General features: G+C 48.2%; 7 protein-coding genes across 7 annotated transcripts; 6 read left to right on the top strand and 1 right to left on the bottom strand.

Moving 5' to 3' along the window:
• Positions 1-112: 112 nt before the first annotated feature.
• On the top strand, positions 113-1,216 carry N7446_000723 (uncharacterized protein; the record flags this gene model as incomplete). Its single annotated transcript, XM_058509490.1, has 1 exon — positions 113-1,216. One exon carries the CDS (start codon positions 113-115, stop codon positions 1,214-1,216), a length of 1,104 nt encoding a protein of 367 aa, XP_058378469.1.
• A 3,540-nt stretch (positions 1,217-4,756) lies between these two features.
• Positions 4,757-6,012, top strand: ecm33 (GPI-anchored protein Ecm33; the record flags this gene model as incomplete). The annotated part of the gene is made up of 2 exons (XM_058509491.1): positions 4,757-5,667; positions 5,718-6,012. Coding segments are annotated over 2 exons (1,206 nt in total), but the record flags the coding sequence as incomplete, so codon positions are not given.
• A 7,343-nt stretch (positions 6,013-13,355) lies between these two features.
• Positions 13,356-14,603, top strand: N7446_000725 (putative HLH DNA binding domain protein; the record flags this gene model as incomplete). The annotated part of the gene is made up of 2 exons (XM_058509492.1): positions 13,356-13,417; positions 13,466-14,603. The coding sequence occupies 2 exons, from the start codon at positions 13,356-13,358 to the stop codon at positions 14,601-14,603; spliced, it is 1,200 nt and encodes a 399-aa protein (XP_058378471.1).
• A 2,078-nt stretch (positions 14,604-16,681) lies between these two features.
• Positions 16,682-18,128, top strand: N7446_000726 (ANP1/MMN9/VAN1 family protein; the record flags this gene model as incomplete). Its single annotated transcript, XM_058509493.1, has 4 exons — positions 16,682-16,854; positions 16,953-17,584; positions 17,637-17,684; positions 17,746-18,128. The coding sequence occupies 4 exons, from the start codon at positions 16,682-16,684 to the stop codon at positions 18,126-18,128; spliced, it is 1,236 nt and encodes a 411-aa protein (XP_058378472.1).
• Positions 18,129-19,199: 1,071 nt separating this feature from the next.
• On the top strand, positions 19,200-20,033 carry N7446_000727 (uncharacterized protein; the record flags this gene model as incomplete). The annotated part of the gene is made up of 4 exons (XM_058509494.1): positions 19,200-19,477; positions 19,649-19,704; positions 19,762-19,925; positions 20,004-20,033. 4 exons carry the CDS (start codon positions 19,200-19,202, stop codon positions 20,031-20,033), a joined length of 528 nt encoding a protein of 175 aa, XP_058378473.1.
• A 1,642-nt stretch (positions 20,034-21,675) lies between these two features.
• On the top strand, positions 21,676-22,347 carry N7446_000728 (iron-sulfur cluster assembly scaffold protein; the record flags this gene model as incomplete). Its single annotated transcript, XM_058509495.1, has 2 exons — positions 21,676-22,120; positions 22,181-22,347. The coding sequence occupies 2 exons, from the start codon at positions 21,676-21,678 to the stop codon at positions 22,345-22,347; spliced, it is 612 nt and encodes a 203-aa protein (XP_058378474.1).
• A 782-nt stretch (positions 22,348-23,129) lies between these two features.
• N7446_000729 (ABC1 kinase family protein) lies at positions 23,130-25,117 on the bottom strand (the record flags this gene model as incomplete). Its single annotated transcript, XM_058509496.1, has 3 exons — positions 23,130-23,950; positions 24,003-24,607; positions 24,681-25,117. The coding sequence occupies 3 exons, from the start codon at positions 25,115-25,117 to the stop codon at positions 23,130-23,132; spliced, it is 1,863 nt and encodes a 620-aa protein (XP_058378475.1).
• Positions 25,118-25,379: the final 262 nt, after the last annotated feature.

The raw sequence follows: 25,379 nt of genomic DNA on the forward strand, positions 1-25,379 counted from the left end.
AGTACTAACTTGGAAGCATGTCCTTGGCATTCTAATCCACAGCGCTACTTAGTACGCACAATTCTTCCCTTATTCTCACCCTGCAACAATCCAACCTTCGATTTGGCCGAGAATGGATCCCTTTACAAAATTGCCAGCGGAAATTATTTTGATGATTCTTGAATCCTGCTACGACTTCACCAGCTTAGATGGCCTGCAACAAATATCTCCCCGAGTGGAGCAAGTGTTCAACACCTCGTATACGACTGTCACGGAACACGTCCTGAAGAACTGTAGCCTAACTTCGGAGGTGCTTCAGAATCATTTCACGCTCCTAGCCTCTATCGAATCTACAACATTCACCCCCGCGGCCTTGCTAGAACAGCTTGATTACCTATCGGGGGATGTCGTACAACCTGTTTCCATTTCCACCATCAAATCACTAGCTGCGGTACGCCAGGCTGTGAGTGCAGCAGCAAAAGTTCACCTTACAGCCTGCGCTTGTCTTCAGCATATATTCAATCGTCTCCAATCCGCAAAGCCCCGCCGTCCAATCGCTCCTACCGCCGACATTGTAAGATGGGTGAATGGAAGTTGGTTGCATGAAAGGAATCCAGAACCCAAGGGTGAAATATTCCAATTTGTGGTCGATCCGCCATCATGGATCGAGACTCATCGGGCGCATCGCGGCCTCTGGAATCTAGAGCTCTTCTGCCATATCTATAATGCCGCATCAACACGCTGGTCATGGTCTACGCATGATCTGGATTGCTTCGCTGAAGAATATGTGAAACCAGGATTGCTAGAAGAAATTCGGACGATGTCAGAGTGTGTGAGTGATCTATGTCCCACTCAGCCAACTATTCTCAATCCTCGATTTCCGTTCCTTATTGCCGTTCCATTGCCCACCGATTTGACGCTGCGAACATGCTGGCCTTTACCCATGGTTCCTACCGATACTGATGTTGATTCGAGATGGGGTCGACGTCGGTCTACAGCTAAGTTCGGAAATAATGTGCTCAGTTATTACCATATGCTTCGTGGACTTGAGGGATATCATAGGATTCTCTGGAAAGTAGATTTCCGGGCGTTTCGACGACTTGGTATACCTCTCTGGGACAGGTGGCGATTGTATCAGATGAGGCTTCAGCACCAATCTCAAAGTGTGCTCTCGCCGGAGGGCAACTTGGTCGGTGGGGGGAATCAGATCGGATCGAACGGCCGAAGTGGGTTATAATCTATACATGGTACAGTCTAGCAGAGGATGAAGATTTGCCTGAAGAGTATAGAAAATAACTTTGCGCATCTTTAGAGAAACTCTTGAGATTAATCAACACCATGCGGTCGAGTCGCGTTGTAGATACTTCAGGTACATACTGCCAGTCTATCTGTAACCATCACTCGTTAAGTCTTTTATAAAGGCGGGGGGATGTGAAACCATTCAACAATTATTATCTTAAGTTCTTAGCGTAGTTCTATCAATTTGCCTTTCAAAATTTCTTGCTCTTCTTATCTGTAGTGTGACTCTGCCTACATATATCTCACACGCACCAACCATAAATACACGACGCGACACTCATTCGTAGCTACACCGTCCACCTACCAAATAAAATAAAAGAAAAGAAAAGAAAAGAAAAGAAAAAAAGGCAATCCAATGCACAAAGAAAAGCCCACTACTTCCCAATAGAAGGACTGCACAATAATGTCCAAGTCAATGGAACCAAAAATACGTTGAAATCTCATCCTAGATCCCCTATTGCAACAGCAAATCAGGATACAGCATGGTCAGAGTTGTTCCCTGGGTCTACATGTAAAAGTCACGCGATTGGTTGCGATATACTCCGCTGGTGTTGAGTTCCTTGGAAATATCAAGGGCAGAGTCGGATCCACGGTTGAATCTCAATACAACAACCAACATGCGGAAATTTTTGCATTGAAAGGATATTTGGTATCTGTTATTTTCGTACGCCGTATTTGATAGTATCCGATATCTTTCACCTGGGATAGCCTGGAGTCGACATCGGAGCAACCCCAGTGCTTGCGTCAGCGACACACGATTCTTCAACCCCATAACCAAATGCCTTGATTGAGAAGCGAACAAAATCCATCGGTGGGGAAGAACCGTCCGTCTAGTGTATTTACCAATGAACCAATTAACACGAGATTTAAATTTAGCCTGAAGGGTTAGACCGAGACAGATTCTCGAAAGATAGTTCGTGTTGCAGTCCGAAACAAGCTTGAATCCCTGTCTGTGGTGCAAACATACCAAGGCCACAGATCCAGGTTCAAACTCAGCAGCACTGTAAATTATCTCAGAAACGAACGGAAGTGCTCGAGAACAATAAAAGCAAAAACCAAAAACGCATGGCATTGCGGCGCCGATTCGTCTCACAGAATCCGTCAGGTACATCCACATATACATACTCCAGCGTGGTCGGGCGAACATGTTTCCTATTTTTGTCATGGTCTCGTGTTCTCAGGAATGCAATCATTCCCATTATCCCTAGATTCAAAGCCCTGTTCTCGAGATAGCCCAGTGCGGCGTTTCTTGAGCGTTCCACGCATTCCAATGGGTGGCAAGTTCTCAGTCAAGCAGACAGTCACCCTGGAATGTAAATAAAGAAAACAGAGGGCCCAGATATGTACGAAAGTACAAAAGTACAAAATGTACGACACTTATTTTTGTTCGGTTTCACCAGACAGGTGACCCCGATTCTAAGCTTAAACAGCCATATAATACCGACTCAACTAGGCTCGGTTCTAAGGCCGCGTATCTATAATTGTGGCGTTACAGAGCACGGGGAAGTTGAAGGTCCGTGTTTGGTCAGACTCGCACATTGTGCAGAGTCTTGATGGGGTTGGTTTCTATTGCTGTTGGTCATCTCCATAATAAAAAAGAACAATTGCACGGTCGGATCAAGCAGGATTTCTAAATTTTTAACCGATCGAAAAATACATATGGAGTGGACCTCGGAGAGTGGGACGGAGTGAGTCGGCCCTGTTCTGAAACATTTGCCAACTTTACACTGTGACGTTGTGTATAATAGGTTGGTTGCCACCAAGGCAACACAGTATCGGTTGTTTGTTGTTCATGTAGTGTCAATTTTCAATTTTGATATACATTGTGCAAATTCTATTGGATATTTAAGAGCAGGATGTGATGGATTTCTGTCACAGATTTTGTCACAGATTTCCCGGGTCGATGTAGCTCTAGACATGGCTCTGATCGCCGTGGCTTGAATGACGGGAGCTCCATCGGGGGCAATTTATAGCCGCTAGCGACATGTTTTGTGCGCAGTTGATTTTTTTTTCTTTTAATTTTTTCAAATTTGTGTCAGTTAAAAGTACATGTAATGCCTAGACATGTGAAAGATTGATCAATGATTGCGATCGTCACAAAGCTGCAAGCTTGATGTGATGGTCTGATTGTAGGTAAGGACAAGCTAGAGGACGTAGAGGAAATTCCATTTCCAGTGTGTACCAGCAGATACTGGTGGGTACAAATGGAAAGTAAAGCGATTCTGCATGATCGCCCAAAGAAGAGTAGGTGCATGGAAAGGGGCTTGTTGCTCAGGGATAGAGTTGATGAAGAATAGGGTCCTTTGACACCAATTGCATATCTGTCTGCGAGGGGGCGTTTCGCCTCAGGTAGAGCAACAGAAAACAGCCAGGATTGACATTAATCCAGGGCGATTCATTCCAACGTGCCAATGAGAGTCGTGCATACCGGTAATCGACGATAGCGGCAGGGGCAGCGGGTCCGTTGAAGGCTTGGAATCCCGCAAATTTAGATCGGCCACTATCAAAACATAAGATTGGAAGTGATGTCTACTTCCGGTTGGTTTGGAAATGAAGAGTTGATGAGAAGGGGACAAACCAGGGATTAGGGATTGAGGATAATCCAATCATTACAATAACACAAGTTCTGGAAGATCAGGCGAGTCTCTCGAGCTTCAGTGCATAGATGACGACAGCAAGTGATAGATAGGATGGGGCCGTTTGATAAATTGGCCAGCTAGCGCAGTTCTGGTAATACAAGCTAGTATTTATGAAGCATTATTCATTATTAGCATGGGAGTCTAGTAATCAGGTTGTATCTACTGGCCGCATTAAATTGCATATCCCTACTAGTTGATGATACCGTGGACATAGAACAGCATCTGATAGGCTATAGCAAGCGACACACTGCATTGTACAACATGAGGTGGCAACTATAATACAAATGCATTTATACCTTGCCCTTCACAAAAACATCCATGTAAACATTCAAATATCAAATATTCCAACAAACATCCGCATTGAGGGAACTAAAGCATAGGATGGAACACGTGTGTATTGAAAATTTGCCAGGAATACGAAACCGAACTAGCGCGGGTCAAAAGCAGGAAATGGGCCGTAATTTCCATTGGTTCTGAGTTTTGTTTCCTGGTAAAACTGGTAAAACCGAAACCGGCGAAAGATACCAGGCACAGCCCAGGGCGCCGGATGCGGTATTGTGTGTGTTTCCCCCTGGTATATAAAAACAAGAGCAATTGCGTACAATACACAATCTCCACCACTCCCCTTTCCTCCCCTTCCTCTTAATCTCTTCTCCTCCCCAACCCCGTCCATTCGTTCTTACCATTTGAGAGTTCCTGCCAATTTCGCGCAGTACTATTCGCTTCCCTTTCGTTTGAAGCGCTTCTTCTTCTCTTCACTCACTTTCATCTCCCCCGTTCCATATTTCTAATTCGTATGTCTCCCCCTGGAATCTTGGAACTTATTCAATTGCTGACAGCGACGCGCTTTAGCATCTACAATGTCTCTCAAGTACCTCCTGACCGCGCTGGCCGCTTCCCAGCTGGCTTTCGCCGATGACAGCTGTGGTGACACCACCATTGAGAACCAGAGCGATGCCGACGGCATCAACTCTTGCACCACTCTCAAGGGTGACCTTACCATCAAGAAGACCTACAGCGGTGATCTCTCCCTCAGCGGTATCGAGGAGATCACCGGTGGTATCATCTCCAGCGGTGCCGCCAACGTCAGCTCTATCTCTGCTCCTTCCCTTACCTCCATCGGTGACAAGTTCGACCTCGAGGGTCTCACCACCCTCACCCTGCTCAGCTTCCCCCAGCTTACCTCCGTCGGCTCCATCAACTGGGAGGCTCTCCCCAAGCTCCAGTCCCTGAACTTCGACACTGGTGTTACCAAGGCCGGCGATGTCAGCATCTCCAACACTGGTCTGACCGACCTGAACGGTATCCAACTGAAGACCGTCGGTACCTTCAGCATCCAGAACAACCGTGACCTGAAGACTATCAACATCAACAACCTGCAGAACGCTACCGACCTGATCAGTTTCTCGGGTAACTACGACACCCTCGAGATTGACCTTCCCAACCTCGGCACCGGTACCAACATGACCTTCCAGAACATCTCCTCTGTGTCTGTTCCTTCTCTTGAGAAGCTCACCGGTCAGCTCGGCTTCTGGGGTACCAAGTTCGAGACTTTCTCCGCCCCCAACCTGACCCAGACTGGTGACCTCGTCTTCAAGGACAACTCCAAGCTGTCCAACATCAGCATGCCCGTCTTGAAGACAGTCAACGGTGGATTCACCATTGCCCGTGATGACAAGCTGTCCACCATCTCTCTTTCCAGCCTCGAGACCGTCAAGGGTGCTATTGACTTCTCCGGTACATTCGACAAGTAAGTGACCCCCCTCAGGGTTTGAAGTACGTCTACTAACATGCACATAGGATTTCTCTTGGCAAGCTCAAGGACGTCGAGGGCAGCTTCAACATGCAGAGCACCCACGGCAACTTCAGCTGCGACAGCTTCAAGAAGCTCAAGTCCGAGGATGTCATTAAGGGCAGCTTCAAGTGCGAGGCTGACACTAAGTCCCCCACCACTGCCAATGGCAACTCCGGCACCTCCAGCTCCAGCTCTAGCAGCTCTTCCAGCACTAGCTCCGGTGCTGCCTTCATGACCGGCGCCAACGTCCCCGTCATGGGTCTCGCCGCCATCTTCGGTGCTCTTGCTCAGCTCCTGTAAGGGTTGACCATCGATTCGATTAACCTTGGGGATTTTGTATAAAAGTCTACCAAGCAACAATTTCATCCTGGTCCTACTCTGCAGTTCTCATGATAATAATTTGGTCTTGTTTGTGGAGAAAATTCGCAATGTGGATTCTTGCCCACGGGAGGCACGCCCCGCCCTTTACCTGAAAGGAGTTTTTCTTATCCTTGTGTTTGTCTTGTTATGTTCCCTGGTCCGCTCATCGCGTTCTAATGCATTCGGTTGCACTTTGTAACCTGCTTTGTTGACACTGAGATGGGAAGGCTACTTCGGGCCTGTGGGTGGAATCTCGGTTCACGTTGTACTTCTTGTATACATTCCTTGAGCTTTTCTTTATGGCAGTAATATCGTCCTCTATTTTAGATGTGCGCAGTTTAATCATTGTAATACCCCATGCTTCATCATGCTTCTTCGGTCCAACTTCGACTTGTATATCCTTCCATATTCAGCAACCTTTTCTACACTTCGACAGCCTGCCAATTAGTTATCCTTTTGCGCCCGAGCATACCTTCTCAACGTCACCCATCAATCCAGCAGCACCGACCGCCATCCACAATTCCACGCAATGTAACCATACCTCGAATCGAACCCTTCAAGATCGATATTCAACCCCCATCAACACCGCAATAGAAATCGGCATTCAGGATCCAAAAGATCTTCCACACACTCCCCTTCTTTCCCTTCCAATAATATCCCATTCTCATGTCATATCCATATCAGAAAAAGTCAAGTCCCCCACCTCACCCTAAAAACTAGCCTCCAGCCCCCCAATTCCAATCCCAATTCCATCTCCACATTCGAATAGGTAGTAGCTCTACAGTAGATCCAAGTTTAAATCCAGACGCATTTAAGAAAATGAAATAGAACACAAGATAGAAAATAAAAAGTCAGAGTCAACAGACCAGAATGCCCCGCGGGTCAGAAGTACACACCACAAACCCAAAACCAGATCCAAGATCAAACTCAGACCCAAACCACTCCGTCGATCATGATCCCCGCTGCACGCTAAGTAGTCCCCGATGCAGGTTGAACCCCGTGCGTGGGACTGCATACGGAAAAGGCCTCGGTAGATGGTTTATACTTGATTCCGAGGACTGGATTTTGGGTTCTCGTTAACAGTAGGGCCGGATCTAGATGCTGGGCTAGATGCTAATGTTAGACTCTACACTCTAGACAGCAAAAACCAGAAACTTGAAGAACCGCACACGTAGCTAGAGGCTAGTTCCTAGCTACAGCAAGCGGGATGAATCGTTAACTCGATGGACGTGTAGGAATCTGAAGGAAGCTTAGAACCTTGAAACGCTGAAACTCTAGAGGGAAGAGACTGGGTCAGTGCAGTAACTCCATAGATGGTACATGTACAAGCACCATAAGGCAGGAAGTAGCTTCCAGATTTTGTGTGATTGACATGGACTGAACTAGCCACCGGCTTCTGGGGTCTAGCAAGGCTCTGGTAGACTATTGTAGTCTGGTGGGGGTTGTAGGTTAGTGCGCGTGGGTAGTGGGTTTGCCCAGGTTTTGTCTGGATGATCAGGAAAGAGGAGGCCGAGGTCGAGAGAGAGAGAATGAGACGCCGAGGACGATGGTGAGATGAGGCTAGGTGAGGGCGAGGGAACTGTAGGTGAGGGGAAGGGAAACTAGTATCGTTTGTGGGCCAAGAACTATAACCCGAATAGGCATGCTATATGCTGTAGAATATGATATGTTATACTAGATCGAAATGGAGATAGAGATGTATCTCACCAGACAGTGATATAATATGTGATGATGATGACAATATCTACAACTCAGCAAAATATCTAAAGATCCAGGTACATACATGTAAAACAACCACCATGTGCGTCTCAGAAAAAAAAAAAAAAGAAAAGAAAAACGCTTCCTCAACCCAGCCCATCGGGAAAAAATCGATATGTCGAATCCACAGCGCCGGGCCCCGCCTCTGAATCCGATTCGAGCATCCAACCCGGGGAAGGCAAACCGTCGAGGATCGAGCGCGGCTAGAATGAAACGGGAAACGAGATTCAGTTACGATCTTGATTGATTGGCAGGGACGTTCTTCGTGAAGGTTTTTGTGATTGTGAGGATTGTTCAAAGGGCTGGGAGGTTCAAGGTTTGATAGACGCGCATAATTCTGGGCTGTTGGGGCCAGTCAGAGGACCCGGTTGTGGGGGAGCTGAAGGAATTCTGTTCACAGTGATTTTATTTGTATGTGTACACGAGATCATCAACTACTGTAGGCCGATAGACACACTAGTATTCGCATGCGTGTCCCCGGTGGCTGGGAGTGGGGGTTGTTGATCGTGTGAGGATACGAAGCGGAATTGTATAGGAGTACACGGTCGCGGAATCTAATCTTATGTGAAGACGAACACCTGGCCTGAGAGGGACTGGTAATTCTGCAGTTCGAGCTCTTACGGAGACGAATATCTGATACGATTGCTTGTGGTGGATGCCGACTGTGGAGGGGAGTGCATATGGACTGCCTGCCGTTTAGGTCGATGTACATGGGGTTCCAGACCGTGCCTGCACGGCTGAAACATACATTATTGGTGCAGGAGATGGGTATCTTGGATATTCAGTTGATAATGTATAATATCTTACTGGAAATGGTGGACAGATCTACCTACTGGGCTTCTATCTATGGGCCTGTGGGACCCGTTTGCCTGATCTCTTAATGGTCATCATTCATCTTTGCTTTGTTTGGGTTTCGGATTGATGCTTGTATCTCAATCGAGATGGATGAGGTGGCAGTTCTTGTCGAGTATAGATGATCTACGAGGGGAAAATAGAGTTTCATGGGATCTGACATCAATTCGATGTGCGCCGAACAGCACCGAGGTCTCTATTGAGCCCTTGACTCACATGTAGCCTTGTGCTTTGTGTGGCTTTGTTAGTGTTTCGATCTACGAAACCAGGGTGTAGATGATGTCAAGAAAAATAAGCCGTGGGTTGACAACTCTGATAATGGACCAAGCCGTCTTTTTTTTTTTTTCCAATCTATAGCTAAGCGGAAAATAATACAGTGATCATGGACGAGACCGGAATGCAGGAAGAAGCCATCGTAGCCATAATACCCTCTTTCTGACATATCCGTACAGCAAAGTAGGCCCAGCACACTACTAAAGTGGAGGACGCGAGACATGGATTGGGACCACGTAGGCATACCCATACCCAGACCCATATCCCTGATCAGAATTTTTACATTTACATGTAAGTGCAATATGGAATGGACAGGTGGCAAGGAGCAGACTCAGCGCGGAACTCCGTATCGGTATTTTTGTCGCCTCCTCCAAACTCGCACGAATCTGATGTACGCCGGCTCAAGGGTACCTGAATAAAGGCGCACATATCCAGGGCCGGCCCACCAGGCTATACATTCGCCTTGCATTGGAGGCAACTACTGATCCAGGTAATGGGGATCTCAGAGTCCCTGAGCGCACATCGATTTGCAATGCGTCCTGTGGGAACTAGACGCAGAAGCAGATCCCCAGATCCAGAGCCAGATCCAGATCAGAACCAGAGCCCGAGTAGGGGAGGGCAAAGCACTGCTATCTGTTCTTCTGATGGCGAACTCCACGGGGAGGACTAGGGACTAGCTGATGTGTATGCGTATGCATGCAGCATCTCGGGGAAGTGTGCGAGCGAGACCTGTCAGATGCGGCGAATTTGAGTTCCGAGTTGCTGGCGGGGACTCTCCAGGAATAGCGACTATGCACTGCTAGATCTGTATACTAGGGACTTGTCCTTGCAGGGACCGTGGCGGCTGCGCCAGTCGGGGAATTGTTTGCTACTCCAGACAATCGGTTGTACCTGCGCAGAGACCAGGTAGGCCTTTCTTTGAGTTTGGATTTTCCGGATTTTCTTTAGATTTTAGGATTTTTTAAAGGTGATCTGGATGTACTTTTGAACGTTTGAAGTCTACTGTCAGTGTATGTCACACGATCGAGGGAATGGTTAATGCAAGTTTCACATGATTGACGACGAAACTTTCATCCTTGCTCTTGCCTTGCCGCCTGTCTCCCTCAATATCACTTGATATTAGATGTTATGTATGGGAGACAATTATTGCATATCAGTATGGCCCTCACGCCACAGGCATAGTTTTCCTCTGACAAATGGCTCGGAATAATACTGAAAGCCTTTTCCGCCATGGCGCGTACTTAGTTTAGCACGAGTCAGCAATTCATGCTGACCACTGAACTGGGACCCGTGAAGGGGCATTGATTTCGTGGAAAAAAGCACGCACAGTAGTGCACTTTACGTACATGTTAGGAGAGGGGCGATCAGAAGTGGAGAAAGTACAAAAAATCGAACAATGGAAAATTCTATATTTCGCATTCTAAAAAGAAGTCAAAGTTAAACCGGAAAAGCAAGAGATCTGAGGAAGCCGATCGCATAAAACATGCGAACTCACAAGGAACTCCTGCGCTAGACCAAGGAGCCCTAGGCTGGTGGGTTTGGCCAACTATCCAGGAAAGGATCTTGCATCGTGCATGAACCGGTACTTTTTTACGCTTGGCTGGGTACTAGGCCTATAGATAAATCCCAAAATTTAGTGTAGAAACCATACTCAAATCTCGAATCCCAAATCTCAAACCTCAAATCTCAAATCATTGGAATCGTGACTCTAACATTCAATTGAAGATTCTCAAATTCTAGCACAGCCTGTTGAAAAGTGAAACTTGACAGGTCAAGTGGGTCCGCTGCTGAGGAAACTACAGGTTACTATTGAGAATAAATTGGCTCGAGGAGGACGGATCAGCCGATCATTGGCCCAAACGCCGCCGTTGGCTTTGCCATGACACCATGGAGAGAGCAGAGCATACTGTAGAGAATAGGACGGCTGGCCCTTGCTGAGCCGCACGGGACGGGGAGCGCACCCGTCTGTGGGCTGTGACGCTGTACGATGCGAGGACAAACTTTATTCGAGGCCTGTAGGGACCATCGAGGGCTTGCGGAGAGAGGGGCGAATCTATTATGTTCATACGAGATGTGGTATGCGATCGATCCCGCGATCCCTGACACGGTAGATGCATTACGCAAATGTACAGATTTTCGAAAATCACAAAATCGGGTAAGTATCAGGATCGAACTCTGATTTAACTTCAGATCGAGAGTCCCCTGCGCGTCACTCGAACTGGTAACTCTCAAGAACAAGATCGGGCTAGATGGGTCCGGGGAACTGTCGGAAAACTGTAGGTTTGTGAGCTCGAATGGTTCGTGCCTGTTTCCCCTCAAGCTGCAGGTGCGTGCCGTCTGCAAAAGACGTGGAACCAAGATGTACAGATGTACATGTAAACAACGGCTTTGAATAGGGGAGAGCAAGCGAGGTCATTTTGCACAGGGTTGCTGCATAGAATGAATACAAATGCAAGTATTTTACATTGCGTACGAATTGTGGCAGTGGGAATATTAATAAATAGGGATTAAGGGGAAATATAATGAGAAGAGAACGTGGGAACTAGTGTGCTCGATGGAGCCGGCATGAGGTGAGGTTGAGTGCTGGTTGGTGAGGGCGGGACGGAGAATATGACAGCTCGATTTCCCTGACCCACTCAATTTTCGTAGCGAACACACACGGGACTATTGACAGGGGAATATGAAATACTAATATGAAACAATATGACACAGGGCCATGCTGCAGTAGTAAATTAATGGAGAAAGCAATAGAAACGAGGGTGATGATCATGGCTGAACGTAATATAGGGCTATTCGCTCGGGGAACGTGCCATCCTTAGGGCTCCGCTAAGAATAAATCAATAAAGCTAACCTTCAGATTAAACATATATTTATTCCCTCTGACTCGTCAATTCTTCAACGTCTGTGCGTCCATGAATTCCAAATCACTCCGATCCCCATGATTTGCCGTCTGACAGAAAACGTATCCTGGTCGTTGGGACCGTCCCAAGTTGCTGGTTGCCTCGAGCAATCATTTTTTCGCTTCTCGCCTTTTTCTCCCCCATGATTCGCTCACTTGACGACGATACTGATTAAACGAGATTGTTCATCTCTCCTAACACGCGAATAGTTTACAATCTTGAGCCTCCCTACATAGACGGTTCAGATAGTTTCGTCATAGTTATGGAGGTCTACCTCCTCGCATGTCTCCAGTAGACACTCCCGAGGGTCCTTGCTTGACTCTATTAAAGTTAAGGGCCATTTGAATTTTCATAAGCTTACTCGAGGGGGATCGACTCAGTGATTATTGTACCCCTTGATACTATGGCAGGACCATGGTAGGTTCCTCCTGACTATCGATACAGGAAATCGAGCACTCTCATCTGGTGCTGCAGTCGGCGTTTCATGACTGCTATCGGCGCGGGGAGAAGATATCCGGTATGGAGACAGATATGTATATGGGATATGCAAGCAAGGCCAATCTCAAACATCCATGGAGCATATTCAATGTCCATTGTCCTTTTTTGTTTATTTTTATTTTATTTTATTTTGTGAACAGTCAGATCCACAAGAAGGAGCCGGAAGATTTGATCAGAGGCTATTTTGTTAGTTAGAGACTATGCAAGGGCAATGTAACCCCTAAAATCTTTCCCCGTGTAGATCGCGACACCAACAGACCGGTGACAAATAAGGACCATGGATCATCCTTATGAACCTTTCTACTGGGCTTCATCGCACAGCAGTGATTCGTTGATCTAATGCACTATACTGCGAGGTTCGGTCCGTGCATGATGTGACAGATACTCTGCGATAAATGTTTTTTCTCCATCGTTCTCTGGCGCTTCTTCCCGGGCCCAAGCGACACTAGCGGATGGTCCAGAGCACCCATCCGGGATGCCCGCTTGCTTCCCCGTCATGATACTGTGGGACTTTATGCACTTTCTGTATGACATCCCGGATTCCGCGCTTCATGCCTGACGAGGATCGGCCCTGATCGCTGGTTCCCCCCTCTTGGGTCCGGAGAGGTCGTCCCTGTGCCCTTCGATCTGGTATTATATGGAATATTTGGGATTTTTTAGATAGGATTTTTCCAAAGTACTCCCCCTCTCTCGACATATAAACATGCACCCCATCCCGCATGGTATCCCTTCATTGTCTCACTCATTGTCTTCAGTCGCCTCGTGGATTCGATTCTGCTTCTACTCTGTCTATAGCTCAGCCTGTTTTGTGAATCTTCCCCTATTGTTCATATACAACCATTGTTTATCTGCACACCTCGCCGTCTACAACCCATCGACTACCATCTGAACATATCCGTCTGGAACAAATTGCACTGTATATCTACCACCGCGACATACTACGACACATCTACTACAACACTTGCCACTGCACATATCACACTTCTCAAACAGTATACTACAATGCACGAAGAAATGGGCCCCTTTTCAATGACTAACGACATTCCTCGCCGCTGCTCTTTGCCGTGAGTCACCTCGCTATGTCTTCTATATTCAGTTCTAACATCTTCAAGTTCTTTGAGATCTTCCATTTCTGGTGTGGCCGGCTCCGATGTGGGCGAAGACCGCCGTCTTCCTCCCCTTCCTCGCATGGATCCCCTGCCTCGCGGTCCTTTCAACCCGTTCAACATGAAGGATGCCATCGTCCCAACCACCCCGAGTGCCCAGGACACCTTCCAATTCAAGTCACCATGGACGGCTGCGGAACAAACCATTGCCCCTCCGTCACCAGCCAACTCTGCTGAGAGCTCCTGGCAGGAGTCCTTTGCCGTCCAAAAGGCTGGCTCCATCGACTGGCCCAACGATCTCTCCCAGAACGAGATCATGGCTCTAGTGGCCCCGCAAAACATTAACCGCAAGGCACCCCTGCAGCAACTATGCGGCCGCAAGCGCAAGGGCAGCGCCATGTCCAACGAACATGATGACCAGCGCGAGAAGCACCGGATCGCCGAGGGTAACCGCCGTAGCAACCTCAGCGAGCTGCACCGCCAGCTAGACAGCCGCATCCATGATTTCTTCCTGGAGCGTGCTGGCTGGAACCCATCCAAGTCCCTGACCCAATCAAAGGAGCACATCGTGCAAGGAGCCATTTACCTTATCGACTTCATGCTCGCCATCATTGTGCATCTCATCCGCCAGGAACAAGTCACACCGCAGCTCTCTGAGAAGCTGCAGCCTCAGGTGCGCTGCATGCAACTGCAACAGCTCGTCAGCTCCCTGCAGCAGCAGAACCAATCGGCCCAGCAGCAGCTCAAGGCCACAAAGGCCGAGAACGAGATGCTCGCTGACCGCAACCGCGCCCTTGAGTTCCAGCTCAAGTCCTACGAACAGATGTTCCGCTCTCCCAAGGCCGAGAGCATCAGCCCCGGCCCTGTCCTCGAGTTCCCCGAGCACAAGCGCCAGAAGAAAAACGCTGGTCTGCCTGGTCTGCGGGTCTTCTGTGATGAGATCGCCGCTAACATGGAGCCTTCATCTGCTGGTCCCTTCCACGACTCCCTGCCCAGCTCGACCTCACAGTCCTTCGGTAGCTCCTACCTTAGTGCTACACCCCCAATGACTGGCCCTTCTTCTCCTGCTTTCCCTCCATCTCATTCTTCCTCTTTCACATTCCCGAGCGTGGCTCGTCGCCAGTCTCTGCTTCCTTCCCCATGAACAGCCCCCGCCGAGATTGATGATCTGATGATTCTATGACCTACACCCCAGATCTTGGCTTTCTCTCTGTGCCATTTCCTCCAGCCTTCGTCCCTTGCAGTCTGTCGTCTTCCTGCTCTATGTGCTTTTAGCGTCTGCATTGTGTAACATATTTTGACACTGGGGCGGACAAGAGGGCTCCTTTGGATATTTTCCCTTTGTTTCTACATTTCGGTGGATTATTGTGCGACTCTTTTTCTTCTCTTCTTGGACAAAATGTGTGTTTTCCTTTCCTTCCTTTCTTTCCCTCTTTCTTTCTTATTTTCTTATTTTCTTTGCCCTTTGGCGTTGAGTGTGGATATATACGACCCGGTGTAAATACCTCGAGATTTCTTGTTTCTTATTTTATTATTTCTTTTGTCACTATTTATCTTATGTCTATGGCTATGACTCAATGGATCATCTTTGATGATAATATCAAGCTTCTCTTTGCAGGATCTATGTAATTGTAATCGTAAATCTCCAGACGAGAACGAGTATATCGATTTTATTTGATCCCATGGTGTTCCATAACTTCTCCGTCCCTTTACCTTCCGGTAACATGGTGAGTGTGGGCTGATCCGATGTAGATGGTGTGAACTAATTAGCAAGCGATGGTTAAAGCTTGTGCAACTCCTATTCGTTGGAAATCAATAATTTGACAGAGTTCATTGATCGTGATATTCTTCTTCTCTTCATTATATCGGGCCCTATTAATGAAATTTCATTGTACTTCAGCATTAGCTAAGTATCATTTCTCATGCTCAACCAAGACGATGGAGGTTTAACTATATAAGAAGAATGTATAAGAGATTTTGGCGATGTTTGTTGTATATTTACGTTTTTCCATCAGAATATCCTCAATATATATTGTACAAATATTTTTCCAAGTCTCTGCCAGATAATTGAATGAGTATATAGGAAATGACTGATAGAATAGTTAGAGACATGGTGGTAAGTGTCTTCCCCCTTTTCTAGTATATATATCGATATTCTGGAAAACGAGGATAGTTTGCGCCTCAAACAGATATAGAGTAGAACCGATTTGAAGCCACACTGCAGGTAACTTATTACATATGCCTATACGGAGTAGTCGAGAATGTCTGGACGAATCAGCGCTTTGATGAAGGACGATCAGCCGGTGGAGACGGCCGAGTCTTAGCCTGGTGTTAAGCGGACAAGTGTCCCCACGTTCATTTTGTTAGTAATTTTTTGTATTGCAAGCAGGCAGTAGAATAAACTTCAGTTGTGAGAGAAGTATGAGTGATTAGAGATCATACAGTAAAGGTCAAGATGTAGGAGATCCTAGTTCGGGTCGAAACTATGTTTCACTTTATCCTCAAATGCAGACTCCACTGTGTTTTGTGATCGTTCGGGCTCGAGTTAACATGTACTACTCACTTAGAGGATAATTAGAGCATATGAGATTTGGAATGTGGGTATATCAGCCGAAGAAAGAGTGTTAATGTCGTGTGAAGTACTTTATACATGTCTATGTACTCCGGTGGACGTGTCAAGGTGTGTACACGCAATCCCTGCAGAAATAACATACAGGGGTAACGATATGCGTATTCCTGTCCCTGCGTGGACATAAAACCTTCAAATTAGAGCAAGTCACAGTTCTGTATACTTATACAATGTCATGGCACCCTAAGTCTAGATATCCGTGGAGGTTCTAGTCGATCATGGGCTATAAATAAAGATAAAAAAGGGTCTGCTGTCAGATCTCTAAGACCACACCCTGGCCGACGAAGTTACCACGAAGCATGGATAAGTTAGTAGAGTAGATCAGATAGAATCTCCTAAATATCAATAATTAACAACTACACGAACATAAAAACGAGGGTTGTCGTGTGTTGTCTTACTGCTGATTTTAGCCGTTCCGCTTGGCACTCGCATTTCCCCCAGCGATCCCGTCTCTCCTCTTTTTCCTCCCTATCAACCTCTCATCTCGCCTCCCAACTTCTCCTATTCGCCACATTCGTTCGGTCGGGGGGTTTTCGACGAGACATCGAGACCCCGGATCGCCCTGTTCTCCTGAATTCTTCAAGCGTCCCGAAATGTTGTTACCCAAGGGTGGTGTTAATTGGAAGTCGGCGAAGGCCAGGTTGCCGCCATGGAGGGCAATCGTCGTCTTATTAACGCGGACTCGCTTTTTGGTCTCGATAGCCTTGACTGGATTGCTGATCCTCATGTGGCGCGGCGTGAGCAGGTCTGCGTCGGAGATGCAAAAGTGAGAAAACCCCAGAACGCATCCAGAACACACCCAGAACACATCCAGAACGCACCCAGAACGTACACAGAATCGTATATTGACTCGAGTGTCCACAGTTTCTACTGCTATGGCTCATCAAAGTCACCCATGGAGATGTCCCTCAACGAGATGGTTGAGTGGAATGCACACGCCCAGACCCCCGTCATCTTCAACCGCCACGAACCCTACGAAGTCAACAACACCTCCATCGCCGAAGTCGACCTGAACCCCATCAAGTCGACCACCCAAGCAGCGCTCAACCATGAGCGTGTTCTCATTCTGACTCCTCTCCGCGACGCCGCTCCTTACCTGGCCAAGTACTTCGACCTCCTGTACAAGCTGACCTACCCCCACGAATTGATCGACCTGGCTTTCCTTGTCGGTGACTGCAAAGACGACACTCTGGCCAACCTCGCCTCCGAGCTCGATCGCATCCAGAATCACGCCGATGAGAAGATTCGATTCCGCAGTGCTACTGTGATCAAGAAGGATTTCGGTGCCGATGTTGAGATGAGTGTAGCTGAGCGTCATTCATTTGCTGCTCAGGGACCGCGACGCAAGGCCATTGGCCGTGCCCGCAACTACCTCCTCTACTCGGCTCTCAAGCCCGATCACTCCTGGGTGTACTGGCGCGACGTGGATATTACGGACTGCCCTGAGCGCATTCTGGAGGACTTCATGGCCCACGACAAGGACATTCTTGTACCGAGTACGTGATGACATTGAGATTCGGGCTGGGCAATTACTGACAAGATGTTTAGACATTTGGTTCCACCGCTATAGAGATGGCCGTGATATCGAGGGTCGCTGTATGTTATATCCACATTGTTGTGTATCCGGTACAGCCTACTGACCATTTGCTTTTATTAGTCGACTACAACTCCTGGATCGAATCTGACCGCGGTCGCCGCCTGCGTGCGACTCTGCCTACCGACACTATTCTGGCCGAAGGCTACAAGGAGTACGACACCGGTCGTACCTACCTGGTCAGCATGGGTGACTGGCGCAAGAACAAGGACGAGGAGGTGGAGCTTGATGGAATTGGCGGTGTCAACATCCTCGTTAAGGCCGATGTCCATCGCTCAGGTATCAACTTCCCCGCGTACGCATTCGAGAACCAAGCCGAGACCGAAGGCTTCGCCCGCATGGCCAAGCGCGCCGGCTACCAGGTAGTCGGACTGCCCAACTATGTGGTCTGGCACATTGACACCGACGAAAAGCCCGGCAATCTCGGAGAGCGCAAAGCGTTTTAGAGCCGTCCACATTCCAGCCGGAAATCTCGCCGCTTGAGATTCAAGTTGATCTTTGAATCCGTCCCGTCCCCGAACATCCATTAGCTTCCATTCCCGCCTTGCGCCTCACCCTAATAATCGGGACTCGCTTCGGCTTCACTTCCTTTCCCTTGTGACACATTTTCTTTTCTTTTTCTCTTCTTGGACGGATGTATCGCGACGGAAGCCTAATGATTTCCCTAATCCTGTATCTTGCCGCGTTCTAGGGAGTGTGTGTATTTGTTACCTTGGCGCTACGGGGGAAAATGCTGTTTGGCGGGTTGCAGGTCTATAGAGTTCGCCGGTTCTCATGGCCTCTTGATATAACGAATCGTGCACTTGGGACCACATGCCCCTTCCTATACAGTTTAGACGGGGTGGTGACCTCCGGGCATGTTCACTGTTTACTATTCACTGTTCACTCGAGTTTGATATTCCATCTCGATCTTCTGTTCTTGCAAACCAACTCTAGGGTCCGGGAACCGGGCCGTTGCTGTCATGTCATGTCTGTTTCTCTTTGCCAAGTTTATTCTTTCGGTCTGCTACGCAGATTTCCACCAAATTGTCGTCTCCCTTCATTCTTCCATTTTGTCACGTCCGAGCTGGCGTCCTTGGTTTTTCTTTTCTTTTGGTGATAGGTGGATGGCACTAGTCCAAACATTGCAGCTTGGATCTTGCTCTACATCGCACTGGGGACACAGTGATGTGCCTGGCTTTCTTGCAGATGAAGCAAAGCAGATATTCAGCGCACTTTGGTGGCTCTCTTCGTTCTTGTATATAATAATTGGTACGATTCTGATCATCCTACAAAAAGCCCCTAAGCAAACATGCCATATAGATTATATTAGTTGATTCGAGCCCCAATGCCACTGTAGATCTAATACCAAGAAATGAGGGCATACAGTTTATATCTCCATAGTCCTCGGCCGAACATCCACAAACAAACCCCAAACCCCAATCTCCGCATTCCAAACCCTCACCAAAATCCCCAGACCTCCCGATCCCCTCTAATAAGCCCCCATAACACCCCAAAAATACCAGAAACACACCTCAATGCCAGCTCGTATCCCCCAAGCGCTCTCACGCGTAGTCCCCGCTTTCCCCCACGCTCGGCAAACCCTCCGCGTCCCACCACAACCATTCACCTTCATCTCACCTCCCTCAACACCCGCAAGACTGTCCGAACATTTACTTCGCCAAAAGTTACCCTCTCCAACCTTCCGATCCGTTTTCCAAGTTCGCAATATGTCTTCTGCGCCTGCTAAGAGGGAGTTCCTTTGCATTCTGCCTGATAAGCCAGGTGCACAGGCTAAGCGTCTTGAAGTCCGGCCGTGAGTCTTTGCTGTCCCGGTTGTGAATTTGATTGGGGTATAGAAATGCAGAGATATGCACAGAGAATGACAGCAGCGAATTCTGGGCTAGGAGCCTTGCTGTGCATGACTGGACTTGGCTGGATTGTGTGTTGTTGCACCGGACCTTGGCTGATTGTCATATCTTATCAGGTTGCACCTCGAAGGCGTCAAGCCGCACGTCGCATCTGGAACTATTGTTGCAGGTGGTATGTTGAACAATCAACACAGTTAAAACCACAAGCATTAATATTAATATGGTATAGGCGCTATGCTCAACGCCCACCCCGCTGACGGCGAAATCCCCTCGTTCAAGGGAAGCATGATGATGGCTGTTGCAGAGAGCGAGGCTCAGGTTCTTGAGCTGCTCAACAGTGATATTTATGTCAAGAGTGGCGTGTGGGATATGGAGAAGGCGCAGATCATTCCGGTATGTTGATGGACTTTGGGAGTGGACGCTTTCTTTTCTTAGAGTGTGGTTATGCTAATTGTGTTGTTCTGGTTTTAGTTCAAGTCTGCTGTTCGTGAGGCTCTGTGACATATAGGGTTCTATTGCTAGCATTCAAGTTGCATTATGTTTAAGAGCTTATTGGTTAATTATAACCTTTTGCATTGTCCAATGGTGTGATATTGTGTTTTCTTAAGGATTGTATATGGGTTAGAGTAGAGTTTGTCTGGCGAAGCAGGATAGAGACTTAGCCATAGAGTACTGCAACATGGCCGCGCGTACGTTATAGCGGGTGTTGTCTCTGTCAACAGCCCCCAGGGTCGATGGTGAATGTCAATTCTCCAGTCTCTCTCGAGCTGTCTGAGGAGCTGCCTAAAGTGGTGCTGTCGTAATCCACGATTTGAACCATCTGCGGACACTTCGGAAAATATGTTTGTCGCTTCTCCCAAGTTATGGAAAATGATTGAACGATTTATGCTGAACTGGGAAGATACTATGCCTTGATCAGTTCCCTAAATATCAGGATCTCAGCGAAATATGCCCAATGGAGATGCTCTACGAAGCATAAGTTTTAGCATTCTACTCCATCTTACAATAGTATAACAGAAACAAGGAATGTCGTGATAATCCTGGAATTGGGTTTGGTAGTAAACCAACGGTTTATTTCAATGAGTTTACCTTATTCGGAAACAAGAAGTAGAGAGATATTCTGTAGGGGAGAAAAAGTGTGCGGTCCCACTTATTAACTTTGTAAAATGCTCTTTTCATTTTGATTTTCATTTTTGAGTGCAAGTTAATGATGGGGGATTGGGGGGCGGAGGAGGGATAAGGGTCCTTGATGCCCGGAACTAGCCTTCGGTGAACCTCGAAAGAGATACAAACCTGCTACCCCGCATATTGAACAATGGACTAGATGGTGTGTAGCTTAGATTATCCTCAGATTGAGGTGTTCAAAGACAATGCTCACGGGGTCTGAACAAAGCCCGCAGTGGGTAACTAGGCGGGTTATATATCTAAGTGCAGCGTAGTTCAAAGCAACCCCGCTGAGGGGAGGTTAGAAGCCCCGCGGAAATCCCGTAGAAATGTTGAGTTATCTTGCCAGATCTAGCATGGATACCCCTGTCGAATTCACCGAGACCGAAGGCCGAGTAATGACTCCGATATCTCCGTAGCCGGCGAGGCGTCAATGTATACCGAAATGTATAGTATCTCTGCTATGCTGCGTGGACATAAACGTGTAGTCAGAATAATCTGACTAGAATTTGCGACCAGTGTGATCGCCAGGCTTCACTTGCCCATCACTAAAGCCGTCTCCACCGTTTGATATCATCGACCGACGATTGGCTCACGGAGAGGCGGGAAACACAACGTTGGCCGGATGAGTCCACCGCGGACAACTTGAGTGGTGCAGAGAACTCGCCACCCCTGAGAACTGATATCACGCATAAGCTCTCTCACTGGCACAGACCAGCAAACCAGTAGAATATGTAATGCTACACTCATATCCTCATATCAGATGGAAAAGAGAAGAAAAGAGGGAACGTCATCTTTGTCATCTCCGACCACCGGCGAATCCGGCCAGACAAGCTACCCCATTAGGCTTAGCGTGCTTATATAACGCCCGATCAGATTATTTATGAATTCATCACTCCCTATCAGATCCATCTTTTTGCCTCTGAAACTACTTCACCTCTACATACACCACCCATCAATAACATCAATACAAATCACAATGTTCAAGCGCCTCGTCACTATTGCCCCTCGCGTCGGCTCTGTCGCAACTCGCAGCGCCTTCGCTCCTCTCTCCGGCCTCCAGTCCGCCCAACCCATCAACCGTGCTACTCCCGCCCCAGCTGTGCAGCGCCGAGGATACCACGAGAAGGTCTTGGATCACTACAACAACCCTCGCAATGTTGGCTCCATGCAGAAGGGCGACCAGGACGTGGGCACCGGTCTCGTCGGCGCGCCCGCCTGTGGCGATGTCATGAAGTTGCAGATCCGTGTGAACAAGGACTCCGGCCGTATCGACGACGTCGTCTTCAAGACTTTCGGCTGTGGTAGTGCTATCGCCTCGTCCAGTTATCTGACTGAGTTGGTTCGCGGTATGACCCTTGATGAGGCTGGCAAGATTAAGAACACCGATGTGGCGAAGGAGCTGTGCCTTCCTCCCGTCAAGCGTATGTCTCCCCCATCCCCTTCCCAATGATTATGTGCATAGTTCTAACTTGCTTTTTCAGTTCACTGCTCTATGCTCGCTGAAGATGCCATCAAGTCCGCCATTGCCAACTACTACACCAAGAACCCCAACACCCGCGTCACAGATCTCTCCGGGACAGGCGGCTCCATTCCCGACGTCAAGGTCGAGATCGAGCAGACTGGTGGCAGCCCCGCGGCCGCCATCTAAGTTGCTTTTTCCTTTATATTTTGCGTGAGCGTGCCGGATACAGTATCTGCGTGAGGCAACACTCGTTTCTCTGAAGTCTGTGACTCATCCTGAGGTTGCTTCATTACACAATCATTTGATCAAGGATGTGTATCGGCTGCTGGGTCGGAAGATTCGACAATAATGTGTTTTTGTTTTTGGCTGGGGTTCGTTGATACCGGTGTCACTGAAAATGTGTGCCCGGATCACGATGGACGAGATGAGAACGAACAATTCCCCATTTGTTTGATGTACATATTTCCTCTTTCCTTTTTCTTTTCTCGCGCTTTCGAGATTTTTTTTTTTTTTTTCTGATGGCGCCTCGGCGGGTACATGGGATCCTTGATCGGTACTCTCAACTCCACTTTCTGAAAAGCAGCGCCTTGATAGTTTCCTAATGAAACGATAAAACCAGAGATATTGCTCGTCAATATAACGTAGAGATGAATGTAGATGAATGTAGATGACAAGGAATTGTCTATGATCTAAATTTCTATCTGCACTCTAGCTATCTGTACAGGCTGCACCGGGTCTTTTTGTGGAAACAGCAAACATTCATCCCTTGAACATTCTGTTCAAGGAATGAGTTAACCATGTGTGAAAACAAAAAATGCATAACTCCACCGCTGATACACAGACAGATCAATCAAGATAATCCATGCTCATGAGAATAACCCAACAAAGAAACCAGGGATATATATAAAACAGAATAAACAATAGCAGAGCTAGCCAAAGCAACTGCAAAGAAGATATAAACAGAGTGCCTAAGCACTCCGAAGCCCAAATCGAGACTTAAAAGACAACAAAGTCTCATAGACGGACAACTTGATATCAACGCGAAGGTATCCCGCCCAAGCGCACAGATACCGGAAGAAGTTCCGGAAAACACCACCAGACTCCTGAATAGACTCCATCTGTTCCTCGAAAACGGTGCGCGTAGCGTAGTGAGCGAGAATCAGGAACGAGCGCATTGGACCCTGGCGCGTATGCAGGTTCTCGTCGAGACTGCGGGTCAAGTCATTGGTCTTCAAGATGAGCAGGATAATGCGCGGGACCTGACCGAGTAGGATAACCAGTTGCTGAAGCATGCCTTCGCCCAATGCACCGGAGATTTCCTTCTTCTCTTCGGCCGTGCGTGAAGAAACGACACTTTTCTTTGTGAGCACGCTGTAGTCGCGGCCGGTGATGGCACTGGCGAATAAGGGAAATTGGTCGTCTGTCACGCCGGCGACTTTCTGGGCGTATTCGCGCATGCGGGGGACGTCGGCGTCGATGACGGCTAGCCATAGCTTGGCGTAGTTGCGGCGTAAGTCGCGGTCAATATCGCGGTATAATCCATGGTCGTAAAGGATGATGTCGAAGTTGTGATGACTGCGGGTAGGGTTCGGGCGGATGGCGATGTTGCCGCCGTGCGGATCGCAGTGGAGCGGGGCGTTGTTGCCGAAGATCATTTCGTTGAAGATGTGTGCTAAGGCAGCGGAGACTTCGTCACGGTCGATGTTGTTGGCGTCTAGGTATTCGAGGTCATCTGGGCGACGACCGCCGATGAATTCCATGACGAGAATGCGCTTTTGAGACCAGATCACTGTGGTTTTGTTAGCTGGTTTACCTCTACTACGCTTGCAGAGTATACGTACCTTCGGGAATAACCAACGGAGCATCAGAGTGCTCCTTGAAATACTCGCTAGCACGTGTGGCATTCTGAGCCTCCATGCGGAAGTCCAGCTCCTGCGGCAAAGAAAAGTCCATCTCCTTGGACAACCATTCCAGATCATATTCGGGGAAGAAACGCTTGAGCATGGAGAAAGTGAAACGCGTCAAGGCTAGATCCAAGGGCACCCATTCGTCAAGCGCGGGGTGTTGGACCTTGACAGCGACTTTTTGTCCAGTTTCCTTCAGCGTGGCAATGTGCACCTGTGCCAGTGATGCAGCACCGGTAGGGGTAGGTTCGAAAGAGGCAAACAATTCGTCCATGGATTGGCCGGTATCAGCGCGGAACAACTCGCTAATTGACTCAATTGACGAGACGGGGCATCGGTCCTGGAGCGGGATGAAGGTCGAAGTCCATTCCAGCGGAAGTAAGTAGCCCATGCTGCTGAGATGCTGGCCCAGCTTGATGAAGATCGATCCATTCTTCTCGAGAACTCGGAGGGTACGCTCGGCGCATCGTTTGTGGCATGCGCGAATCAGTTCATCGTGTTCGGCGGGGGACGAGGCTTCTTGTTTCAAGGTTACGCGGTAACTGAAGATGGGATCAGATTAGCGACGCGGTTCAGATTGAGTAGAAGACGTCAGTCAGAAGATCCTCCACTTACTCATTAATACAGACGGCCAATGTGCCAGCAACACGCCCACTTCTCTTGGCCGCTTCATACGCATGCTTCGCATTGGGGGACAATGTCACTGCCCCGACACCAAGCAAACCTACAATAGCCAAGACGACAATTTTCCGCCGAAGTCCACCCTTCTTTCCACTCTCCCTTGTACCCGCTTCACCTTGTACCTGCGACAAGAGAGGCGAGGTCCGCGTAGAGAAGCAACGACCAGAAGAAGTAGAAATCGAACTCGAGGGGTATCGCGTACAGTCCCATGACGGTGTACCGGCTGCACTAACAAAGGGCAATGATCGAAGCGGCGCGGTTGTGGTCAAACGAGAGGAAGAGCCCAAAGTCGAGGCAATTGATGTTTTGCCGATTACCGTGACGGATTCAGACTTGATTGCCCGCCACGGCAAACGAAGCGCTGCGCTCATTCCGTAGCGAAGGCCACGGGCCTAACAGCAGGAGAAATGAAATTGAGGAGAGGCGGAAATTGGTAGTCAGGGTTTCTGGGTTCAATGCATCGTATGATCTGTTGATATAGGGAGATTTTCACGGTTCTCGCCGCCAATCGGCTCCAGCATCACACGTGATCCCGAACATATCGGCGACGTCATAGGGGAATATCAGGAACTATACAGTTATAAGTTGGACTCATTGAGAGATTGCTTGTCGAGGTGGTCATATCAAAGGAAA

The sequence above is a fragment of the Penicillium canescens genome (genome assembly GCF_028828765.1).
Source record: "Penicillium canescens strain IBT 15451 chromosome Unknown utg000001l_segment0_segment0, whole genome shotgun sequence".
Taxonomy (NCBI): Eukaryota; Fungi; Ascomycota; class Eurotiomycetes; order Eurotiales; family Aspergillaceae; genus Penicillium; species Penicillium canescens.